General features: G+C 32.4%; 2 protein-coding genes across 2 annotated transcripts in view; one reads left to right on the top strand and one right to left on the bottom strand.

The window, feature by feature from the left end:
* The window catches only part of LOC139502234 (uncharacterized), a 35,758-nt gene extending 26,361 nt beyond the window's left edge, over positions 1-9,397 (top strand). Inside the window, exon 4 of the mRNA XM_071291669.1 lies at positions 8,895-9,397. Within this exon, the coding sequence (XP_071147770.1) occupies positions 8,895-9,157 (263 nt within the window). The 3' untranslated portion in view covers positions 9,158-9,397. The remainder of the gene's footprint in view (positions 1-8,894) is intronic.
* LOC139502224 (uncharacterized) overlaps positions 1-12,806 on the bottom strand; it is a 101,853-nt gene that overhangs the window by 53,152 nt on the left and 35,895 nt on the right. The window lies entirely within an intron of this gene.

The following is a 12,806-nucleotide window of genomic DNA, read 5'->3' as shown; positions in this document are numbered from 1 at the left end:
CCGATATCATTTGGGAAACGGGTATTCCATAACGGTCAACCAACTCGAAATGGCGTCCGTAAAATTTACGAAGAGGTGATTTCAACTTCACCATTTGGAACTCTTGATTTAATAGCTTCCTTGTAAGCAGCAACCCTCTATCAAGAAAATCATGATAAGAAATGCAAGCGCTGGAATATCGTATCCATTGGGAGATATATACACCGTATGCATTTGCCGTTGGAACGTTGCTACTTAGAAATAGAAAGTTCACAATTGGAAAGCTGAAATCATCTCTTGTGTCGTAAAGTTTTGTTTTCAATCGACCCTCGTTGTCAATTTCTAGATGTAAGTCAAATTTTGAAACAAAAATATCAAGTTAGTAGATAGCTGTACAAATTACTAAAAAAAAATTAGTGGTTACCTGTACCTACTGAAACAATTAGTAAATACATGTAATTACTAATTCCACTAGTAATAACAGGTATTTACTGAATTGTTTAGTTACTGTGGATTCATTGATATTCGTTGTATACCAATTTTCGTTGGTTTCGTGGTTACAGGTGAGCCACGAATTTAAATGTCTAAAAATATCATATTTTCAATAGGTATTGTATACAGAGTTTGGCAAATCTACGAAATCAAATATCCACGAATATGCAAGTTTTTAGCAATCCACGAAAATTGATACCCACGAAAATAAATGAATCCACAGTATTTCGTTTAATTCATATTTTCACTTATTTACTGTAACATATATGTGAATTCATGCATTAAAGGTTTGTAAATGCCGCCTGTGACCATGTAACTGTGACTTTGTAGATACTGTGAACTAGATGAAACAGAAACAGACATGTTCATTATAATCAGATTTGAGATGTGACTTTTTACTTGAATGCGTTAAATATATTGAAAATTTAAACAGTAAAATTTTAAATGATCAATTTGTTAATATCATGAACTGCGAAGAAATACAGCAGTATTTTTGTAACAGTCTGCATAAATTATTTTTACGTCGAAAAACTTTTCACTTTCGACTAGTGATAAAACATGATAAAGGTTAATCTGATTTTGGCTTCAATTTGTTAACAGATAACGTGTTTATAAGAATTTAGTGTAAATACATAGTCTTAAACGTGTCTCATTAGTCAATTTTATGGCTGGATATTGATTGAATGTTTTATGTGATGATAGATATATTGTGTACTTAATTATGCCAATCAATATGTGAATACATTTATCTCATCTTATCATGTAAACTGCCAGATCGTTTCACTTGCAATTGTTATTTTAATTATTTTAATTATGTCAACCTGTAAGAAATTCGGGTGACATTGTTTTGAACGTATTTTTATGCCCCACCTACGATAGTAGAGGGGCATTATGTTTTCTGGTCTGTGCCTCCGTTCGTCCGTCTGTGCGTCCGTGCGTCCGTACGTCCGTTCGCTTCAGGTTAAAGTTTTTGGTCAAGGTAGATTTTAAAGAAGTTGAAGTCCAATCAACTTTAAACTTAGTACACATGTTCCCCATGATATGATCTTTCTAATTTTAATGCCAAATTATAGTTTTGACCTCAATTTTATGGTCCACTGAACATAGAAAATGATAGAGTGAAGTTCAGGTTTAAGTTTTTGGTCAAGGTAGTTTTTGATGAAGTTAAAGTCCAATCAACTTGAAACTTTTTTTTTGTAATATATATTTTATTATTTTCATATCATTTTCAAATCTCATCTACAAATAAAGATGCACAAACAAATTATTCTGCTATAAATCCTAAACATATAGTTAACCATACTTGTTACAAATTATAAAATACAAAGTCAGTAATAGATTACAGAGTACATCTGCATTGAGCTCTATTTCTTAATAATATTATCAATGCTTGACCATTTTTCTTTTAATCTTATTGCTTTACTGGTAGAGCACAAATTCATAGAGACCATGTCAACCCTATAATAATAGTTAAGCCATTCAATTGCTTCAGCAACAGATGGGACTGTAAATCTAACTCTACATAAATAAACATATCTTTTCAATATCAGAATACATGTATTAAGAATATCTTTAAATAGATGATGTTTAACACCCAAGATTATACTTGATAAGGTTGGGAGAAAGCTTACATTACATACATCTTCTAACTTTTGAAAAAAATTAAGCCAGGATGTTCGAACATAACTACATTCAAAAAAGAGGTGTATGTATGTTTCTTTAGTTTCGGTACAAAAAGTGCACAGTTCTGTTTCACTATATTTACACTTCATAAGTAAAGTATTTGTTCCTAGAATTCTATGGAGTAATCTATATTGAAATGCCCTTAAAGTGGGATCTTCAGTTATAAGTAAAGGAAGACTAAAAAAATAATTCCATTCTTCGGCCACAATATCTATTCTCAATTTCATTTTCCATTTCTCTTGTATGCGTGATGGGGTTTCCTTTATTTTATCTAGAAAAAATTTATAAAAATGTTTTGATACTTTATCAACTGTTTTTATGGCGGTAACATTTTTGTGACTGACAGTATTTAGTTTGATAAATACTTGAGAATGAATAACATTCTTCCATTCCTTTGGCAGTGCCAAGATTAGTCCATAGAAATCTAAGAAAGTTGTTTTTATATTATAATTTCTAATAAATTCATCATAATTGTAAAATTCTCCATTTTCCTTAATGAGATCATTTATGAAAAATACATTATTCTGTATCCATTTTTTGTAAAAAGCTGTTTTTCCATCAATCATAATATTTTCATTTAAAAACAATGGTTGAGACAAAATATCACTTGGGGCTGTGGTCAGAGGTTCACACAATGAGGTCCATGATGAAATTACATTTTGCCAAAAAGGGTTAAATTCTTTTTTAATTTCATTGAGTGCTGATTTTGATAAATGCCACATGTTTTCACCACCATTCATTTCAAGGTGATCTGCCAATAGAACCTTCCATGAGGAATAATTTGTGGGGTCTAAAACTTTTTTAACCCAGGATAACTTAAGTGATTTTATAAATGATTCAATATGTGGCATTTTTACACCACCATCCTCGTAATTTGAGATAAGTATATTTCTTTTAATTTTGTCCCCTTTACCATCCCACACAAATCTGTATAGCATAGATTGTAACTGCTTTAATATATCTGGGGATGGATCTGGTAAAACAGTAAAACATTGAATTAGAATTGGTAGGGCGAGAGTTTTCACAACTACAATTTTCCCATATATAGTAATATTTCTAAATGACCAGTCACTTAAAAGATTTTTAACTTTTTGAATTTTTTCTAAATAATTATCAACACATATATCAACTTTTGACAAACAATATTGAATGCCTAGGAGTTTGAAATTTCCTGAATGGTTCCATATTATTGTTTTATTTGTGTTTAGCTCCTCACCACAGCCCCTTTTTGCCCCAATCCATATTACTTGGGTTTTTTCAAAATTAGCCTTCAAACCAGAGCAGGAGTAAAACAAGTCTATCTTATCTAAAGCACTGTTGAGAGATTCTTCACTATCATCCAGGATCAAAGTCGAATCATCAGCATACTGACTGAGTAAAAATTCAGAATTCTTAATCTTTATACCATTTATGTTGTTGTCATATTTTATTGATGCACTAAGCAGTTCCAAACATAAAATAAAAAGATAGGGAGACAATGGATCCCCTTGTCGTACCCCCCTCTCTATTACAAAAAAATCAGAGAGATAACCGTTATTTTGAATGCAGCTTTTTGAATTATAGTAAAGGGTTGTGAACCATTTCACTATTGTGTCCCCAAAACCTAGAAATTTCAAGGTTTCACATATAAAGTTCCACTCAAGAGAGTTGAAGGCTTTTTCAAAGTCCAACAAGACAAGCAAGCCAGGAATATCTTCGTCATCTACTTTTTTCAAGAGGTCATATATTAGTCTTGTACACTCACCAATATATCTGCCTTTCATAAAGCCAGTTTGAGTTTCACTAATCAGGTGATCAAGGACTTTTTTAATTCTATTTGCAATACATGTTGATACTATTTTATAGTCTACATTAAGCAGTGAAATAGGTCGCCAATTTTTTAGAAAATGTTTTGGTTTACCATCTTTGGGTAGACAGGTGATAACACCTTGTGTTTGTGAAATTGATAATTTACCTTCTTGAAATGATTCTTTGAAAGAACGCAGTAGGAAAGGATTAATGTCGTGCCAAAAAAATTTATAAAACTCAGTTGTAAAACCATCCAGACCAGGAGATTTTCCATTTTTCATATTTTTTAATGCATTATGAATTTCTGAGCTTTTTAGTTCCCCCTCTAAATTAATATTTTGTTCATCAGAGAGAATTTTGATAAATGGGTTTTCAAGAGAAAAGAAATTAGCTCTGTGTGTATTATTTATAATTGTTTTCTTAGATGAATATAGATTCTCATAATATAACTTTTATTCCGCACGAATTTTTGCTTGATCAGTGATGCATTCACCATTATCTAAAGTTAATTTTTGTATTACTTTGTCAATATAATTTCTTTTCTCTAGATTACAGAAATATTTTGTACTTTTCTCCCCTTCAATTTGCCATTTAGCTTTTGCTCTCATTATTGCCCCTTTTATTCTAGATTCTCTTAACGACCTTAACTGAAGTTCAATACGTGTAATTTCTTCCCTTTTATCATTGATATTTTCATTATTGTTCAAATTGTTCAATTGACTTTCTAGTTCTTGTTCTTCCCTACTGCGTTCTTTCTTTTTAAAAGATGAATAAGAAATTGTTTTTCCTCGTATCATCAGTTTTAAAGTTTCCCAAAACAGTTGGTCGGAAATGGAAAATTCTATTTCTTCCCTATTTTCAGAATCAACTATTTTATATTGATCAATACAATCAGCAATACAAGTTTTAGTATTAGTAATAAATTCTTTGTCGTATAATAAAGCATTGTTAAATTTCCACGTCCCTTTGCCTTTTTCATTTGTATTAAATTGAATGGACAGAGATACGGGTGAGTGATCAGACCTATATGCAACACCAATATCACACGAGGTTATCAGTGGTTGAAAATCAGATGAGACAAGGAAGTAGTCCAGTCTTGCCTGCTTCTTGTTAGGTCCTCTCCAGGAAAACCTCTTTTTCTCTGGGTATAATTCCCTATAAACATCAACCAGATCTATTTCTGACATCATTTCATTAACCTTTTTTTGAGCTTTATGATTATTTTTATGCAAATAGTTTAAAGTATCCATATCATAATTTTGTGGTAAATTCCAATCACCCCCCACTATTACTGAAGTATTACCAAAATTTTCAATATCTCTTTGGAGTATTTCATAAAAATCTGGTTTGTCCTCATTGGGTCCATATACCACTGCTATTGTCATTCTATGATTGAAAATTTTTATATCTAGAATTGCATAGTTCCCGTTTTGATCCACTTTCTGTCCAAAAATTTCAAAAGAAAACGTGCTTCTAAACAAGATAGCCACGCCTCTACTGCTCGTGGTATGCGACCCAAATATTATTTTATAACCCCATTCTGCCTGCCAATACTTTTCAAGTTCTTTTTTACAGTGAGTATCTACCAAGAAGACCATATCATAATTTTCTCTACATTTACTAAATATATCTCTTCTTTTAATTTTATCAGAAGACAGGCCTCTACAATTTATGCAACCAATTTTCAAACTACCCATATTTTATATCAATTACAATTGTAACAGATGAATGATCTAAAATTATACAGTCAATCAACATATTCAGAGCAATACAAAAAAATAAAGTACAAATAAGTAGAGAGAAATGAAAGTGACATAAAAATGTTTTTTTCGAACCGTTTAACCCACAACAACCTGAGGTCTCCCGTTTCATGGTAATACAATTCTAATTAAGTAAATTAATTAACTAAAATACAGTGGGTGTCTCTCTTCCCCATCCCTTTATATATAAAAACAAAATATAGTTTTTATAACAAAAACAAAAAAAACAAAAACAAAAATAACTGTTTTCCCCTTTCTTTATACCTCTGGAAAAAAAAGATTATGGTGCAAATCTCTGTAAGTCTTTTCCCATTTCAAGTTTTGTAATGTTTTTAATTTTGAGGATCAGAAGTTCAACTGTTTATTATTGTTGTCCGGGGTGCCCCCTTTTTGCTGAAAGCAGATAATTCTGCTTTTATTTGAGAATGACATGTCTCTCAGATTGTTTAGTTGTTTTTTAAAGGTGATACAGTTTTGAACAACTGTTAAGTGACATTCTATTTATATGTGGGGTTCTTTACATAAAAGTAGACAGTATGAGGAATTATAGCCATGTGCGTTTTATATGATGGACCGCTAGTGATTAAGGTAGATTTATGGTATACCGCCATCTTGGATTGAACAATCACAGTAAAAAATCGGTCTAGTTATTTGCCTTAATCTGCAAATTTGGAGACAGATTTGCAATTTGATGGTTAGACAGTTTAATAATATAAAGAAAACTTGGCAATTTATTGTATAATTCAAAATAATTAAACAAATATCATTTTATTTTGCTTTTTAAATCATTTTTTTTCAAATGAGCCATTTAAGGGAAGAAAACTCTTTTAGTAAAAAATTTATACTGGACAGAATGGGAATTTTTTTCTTTTTACTTGTAGCAAGAAAACAAGTTCGGTGACACCATTTTTTCTTCTTATTTTCTTAAAACATATTACAAAACCTATCTTTTCACAATTTATTTCAAAATTCTATCTCATAGATTATATTTTATGCACACAATTGTGTTTTTCCATTAACAATCTAACCAAATTTAGGCAATTTTCAACGACTCATAGCTTGAAAAATAGCACGGTGACCCCTACTTTTTATTATATTTTTGAAAAGAGCATATTAAAATCTTCATTCTGGCTAAGTATAAGAAAATTCTGTCTCAAAAAAGATTTACTTATGATCTACCTTAAGTCTGACCACGTTTAAAACTTAATAAAAACTATTAACACCTACTAGACGAGTTCAATAAGGGTGTATATTTGGAATAAAGTTTACCTACGTACTCTTGAAAGGCACATATAATGTATTTCTTTAGTTTAGAGAGGGTTTTATTATTCTCCGTGTTTTTGTCTGTATCATGAGCCAAAACATCCGGTTTACGTTGCGCATGCCCACCTGAGCAATCTAATATGCAAATTAGCCATGTGCGGATGAGCCAGGACATACAATTTATCAACATAGAAAAAAAAACGCGAACAATTAGAGAGAGTTTTAGAATACACAATGTAGAATAAAAACAACCCAAAAAACAGGAACGTAGTAATAAAATACAATAATAATAAACAGAATGTTACTGTGAGTGTTCCAATGCAATTTGTTTAAATATTTTTTTTGTTTAAATCAGTTAAAAGTTATTTATTTTACATGAGAAGGTCTGCTGAAGGGTCTATGATGATCTCTTCTTTTTTAGCATGACAAACGGATACTCTTTAATGTATACAAGATGGACTTTCCTCTGTTCAGATGAAGACAGTGCACGTCTTTCATTTAAAAGATTAAATCGAAGTTTGGCAACAGACGGCGGCACATCGGGCACAACACTATACCCACTTCCACGTTGAAGCTTCATCCCAGCGGCCAGAACGTCGTCTCGATCTATCAGACTATTAAAGCGCACAATAATCTTTCTCTTCTCTTTGTCTCCCTCTTTTCCTGGTAGCCTATGCACGGCCTGGAACAGCATTTTTTCGATGCGCTCCTTGGGTATTTCTAAAGTTTTTTCAAAGAAGTGTCGGACATACACATCAGTTGCTTTAGGCATCTCGGCCAAGGGGGTTCCTCTCACACCACTTACCACCAGGTTCCATTTTCTGCCCCAATACTCTAGCTTTAGTCTTTCTTTTTCTTCTGTTGATATTTTTTCCTCAATATCAGGAAGGAGAGTGTTATGTATGTCTTTAATACTGTCATCCATGAGTTTAGCATGAGATTCAAGGTTTTCTACATTGTCCTTTAGTACCTTGACCTCTTTTTTCAGAAATTCAACATCCCCCTCTAATCTGAGGTGCAAACTTGCAAAGCATTCGGACACAGATTTAGATTCGTACATTTTTTTTAATGTCTCATACCTTTCTTGTTCCCTGGGGTCCATGGTTATCAGTTGTCTCCGTATATTTCCGTCAAAATGTACTTTAAGTAACGATTATCGATTCTGACTCCGACCACTGACCTGACCTCTGTTTACACGAATAACGAAGTTCGGTCCACTCGAATAATATTTCCAAGATAATATTTGTAACAATTAAAGACTTTTGTATCAGGTTTATGTCATTAAAAACTTGCTAGAGTTTTTGTGGATCATCTATTGTTTTTAGTTTACGACCTTCACATAACTCACATACATTTACTAACTGGTTTTTCAATAAAAAAAGGCGGAGAGTAGAAAAACACCACTTCATGCAATCGCCATGCTACCGGAAGCTATCAACTTGAAACTTAGTACACATGTTTCCTATGATATGATCTTTCTAATTTTAATTCAAAATTAAAGTTTTGACCCCAATTTCACGGTCTACTGAACATAGGAAATGATAGTGCGAGTGGGGCATCCGTGTACTATGGACACATTCTTGTTTTAGCCTGTTTTACGTCCACACTTTTTTACTTGTTATCATTTTAAAATAAAATATGCAAACCCCTTAAAGGGTTGAATTCCAAACTCTGCCCTTAACAAATATATAAATACTCGAAAATGACTTCGATCCCCAGCTTAAACATACATTTTCTCATGTTTGAGTCCAGTACATTGGTGCGGTGAGTCCATATTGGCCAAACCTTTCCCTGCCTTTTCAAATATTTAAATGTTATTGAAATAGTTGAAATACAAAACCCAAAACTGGTTTTTTGTTTTTGCATTCTTAGCTTTCTTCGGTACATTTATAAGACTTAATAATCCTTTATATTGTTTTTTTAATCTAGCTTGTGAAAACGGACAAAATGGTGCAAGTATATGGATGTTAGAGTCAAAAATTCAGATACATTATGGAATCTTGTATACTTGTAATTTTCCAGCACTTACTGAGGATAATAAAGTATCTCTTAACTCCCTTGGTACTAATGTAAGTTATTTAAGTTTAGTGAAAATGAGTGAGGTCTTGGAAACTGATGTTTTATTATTCTTGTGCTTTTCTAGTTCCAGTAAAATTACAAATATACTGAACTCCGAGAAAATTCTAAACTGAAAATCTCTAATCAAATCGCAAAATCAAAAGGTAAAACACATCAAACGAATGATAATAATAATAATGTTGTACGACTGTCATACAAGTAAGAGGTTTAGTAAACTATAAAACTAGGTTCAATGCACTATTTTCTACATCAGAATATTCCGGTATCAAGTCAGGAATATGAAAGTTGCTATCTATTCGTTTGATATTAGGTCATGATTTTGCGATTTGATTATGGACTTTCCGTTTTAAAATAACCTTGATTATCGTTTCTATTGTTATTTAACTGTTTTATTACACATAGTCTTATATTGAAGTCAATAAATCCAAAATATGTTATCTGTATGGTGGTCAATGGCAGATAATATACACAGGTCATTAATAGAAAATGACTAATAGTTCCTTCAAATGACAACCCTGTAAAGAAATTATAAGAATTTATTAATTAGAAGTAAAATTGAGAATGGAAATGGGGAATGTGTCAAAGAGACAACAACCCGACCATAGAGCAGACAACAGCCGAAGGTCACCAATTGGTATTAGGTTTTTGAAGATAGCATGAAACGTAAACGGTTATGATACATATTCAAATTCATTTCTGAATAGTAAAAAAAAGTACTCCAGTTACCTGTGAATGTAGATTTTTTGGCAGTGTTAGAAAGTGGTGAAAATTCTAAAAAGGCTTTCATTATCCCTTATGGGCCAGGAAATACTATCGTGCCACCTTTAAAATAGTTGAAATCATCACTTCGTAAAATTTTACGCACGCCATCACAAGTTGGTTGACCGTTATGGAATAACCGTTTCACAAATGATATCGGATATGTTCCCTACGTCGTAACAACAGACTCCTTTCCTTTCATGAATGTGACCTACCGAATTAGACTATTTACCGGATATGTTATCACATAAGCAACACGACGGGTGCCACATGTGGAGCACGATATGCTTAAAGTTCCGGAACACCTGAGATCAACCCTAGTTTTTGGTAGGGTTCTTGTTGTTTATTAATTATTTTTATATGTTATGTCATATGTACTATTGTTTGTCTGTTTGTCTTTTTTGTTTTAGCCATGGCGTTTTCAGTTTATTTTTGATTTATGAGTTGGACTGTCCCTCTTGTATCTTTCGTTCTTCCTTTAAACGTGTGTAAATATTATTAGTTTATTCACAATGTAATTTTATTTGTCAGCAATCTAACTCAACAATTAATATGTATCGTATGGGATAAAGACCAAATGCATTATACAGTCACTAGAAATAAGTATATTATAAAAACAAGTCTCGCTTAGCCTCTTGTCCAACGCTTTAGACCATATCAACTTTGTACTTGTTCGGCTTTATAAATATTTTTATATGAGCGTCACTGATGAGTCTTATGTAGACGAAACACGCGTCTGGCGTACTAAATTATTACCCTGGTCCCTTTGATAACTATATGCAAAATGACTGAATAAAAGCCAACGATAAATCTAACGGCGCGATGAATTATATAATTATGATACAGTACACTTCAAAATATAATATATAACCAGTCTAAAATGGTACATCACCAAAAAAAATATTTCAAGCGTCAAAATAGGATGAACGGATTATATAAACCGTGGGAATACATAAAACAAGCCTATGATTGCGCTGGATAATAACCGCAATTTTTATACGCATGCACACGTATAAAAATTGCGGTTTTTATCCAACTCAATCATAGGTTTGAACGTAGTTTTCAATTTAGACTCGTTTATATTTTTTCGTTTGGGCTTGTATCATATTTTCCCTCCGGTTTGTATGATCCGTTCATCCTATATTGACTCTTAAAATTCAAAAGTCTGTCTGGAATTGAGGGTAAATTAAATGGCCTTCCAAATACCGTTTCGACCCCTAACATCACTGTCAGAAGAGTCATGTATTGTCGAAATCTGGATCTGGTGTCCAAAAAAAATAGACACTTTGTGTTTGTGGCATAACATCTTGGCCACAAGTTTATCGTTTTCTGTTTAGTATTAAATTTATATTAAGATCCATTTTGTTACATCTTAAATTGTTACATGTCGAACATGACGTCCTTCAAACGCTTTGAGTACACACCCGTGGTAAAATATGAATATTTTGCTTAGGCTGTTCCGATCATACTCCTTCGTCACATGCTTTTTTATGAATGAGGTAATTTAAGCATTTACGGGCATTTACGAGAAAATACACTCTTGTAAAACCGAAAATCATCAACACAAGGAAACGTAAACAAACGATGCTATCGCTCAGAGGTACAATATTTGTCATAAAGGGCCAACCCGTGGTAAAATCACGATGTATTCCATCCCCCATGAATTATTTCTTAATTGTACCACTCAAAACTTAAGAATTGAAGAAAAGTAACAAAAGATACAAAAGACACATTCCAGTCGAAAACACAGCGACAATGCCATGGCCAAATACGAAAACCGACGAAAGGGAAAACAACAGTACACGATCCAATACATCATAATTGATTAATACATATGCAGTTTATATGTGCAACTAGAGTACGATTCTTAATCGATGGTCGAATAATTGCGTCTGTAATCTAGGTCTTTTTTCAACTCTCAATTTTACTTACAGCTCTTTATTAAGATTTCATGATTTTGTGGCACTTTAAATTAAATGTTATTGAATTGAATGTTTTATGTCAATTAAGATTTTCATTTTTCATCATCGAGGTAAACAGGTTAATGCTATACAACATATCCTTGTTACAGCCTTGGGAATTTCAGTTATTTCTATCACTAAACTATTTCAATGTCCCAAATAAAGAACTGCTGTCAGCAGATGTCGTATGTCACATCTGAATAGTTTTCGATAGTTGGAGAAAATCGGGTTATTTGGCCCTACTTCTGTATTCATTGCTTTTTTAAAATAAAGAGTTCGACATTTTATATAATCAGCTGTCTGATTATGAAGTAAATGCAAAAGCAATTTTAAAGTCAATAAAATATTTCGAATTAAGGTAATGAATTTATTTATTTAAATTCACTGTTTCAATTACTGGTCGATGACAATATTGACCGATTCACTCAAGAGCTTATCCATTCATAAAAGGAAAATATTTTGGTGCAGACCTCATCTATATAAAATAACTGGTTTATAAAAACATGTCTTTAAATTGAGGTCAACCATTTTAATTGATATGTCATAGTGTATTTCTTTGTTGTGATGTTACACTATTGTTTCATGTAAGGGTGAAAGTTGGTACCTATAAAAGCGTTTACACCCGCTGCACTTGTTTGCATCTGCCCTAAGTCAAGAACCTTATGTTCAGTGGTTGTCGTTTGTTGATGTGGTTCATAAGTGTTCTTCGTTTCTCGTTTGTTTTATATAGATTAGGCCGTTGCTTTTCCCGTTTGAATGGTTTTCACTAGTGATTGTGGGGCTCTTTGTAACTTGCTACTAGTATTCGATTTGAGCCAAGGCTCCGTGTTGAAGACGTTGAACTTTAATTATTTTTGTCTGAGTGCCTTTTTGAGTTTCTTTCTTGTATGTGACGTGGCTCTGTACTTTTACATCCTATCATTGTGTTATTGTGTCATGGTAAAAGTTTGTTTAAATATCTGCTTGTTTTGTATAGTGATTAAGATATTAACACAACGTTGAAGTACTGTACCTCTATTTTTTTACATTTACACCTTTTATG

This window comes from Mytilus edulis, chromosome 1 (assembly GCF_963676685.1).
Source record: "Mytilus edulis chromosome 1, xbMytEdul2.2, whole genome shotgun sequence".
NCBI classification, from domain to species: Eukaryota; Metazoa; Mollusca; class Bivalvia; order Mytilida; family Mytilidae; genus Mytilus; species Mytilus edulis.
This window is presented reverse-complemented; position numbering and strand designations above follow the sequence as displayed.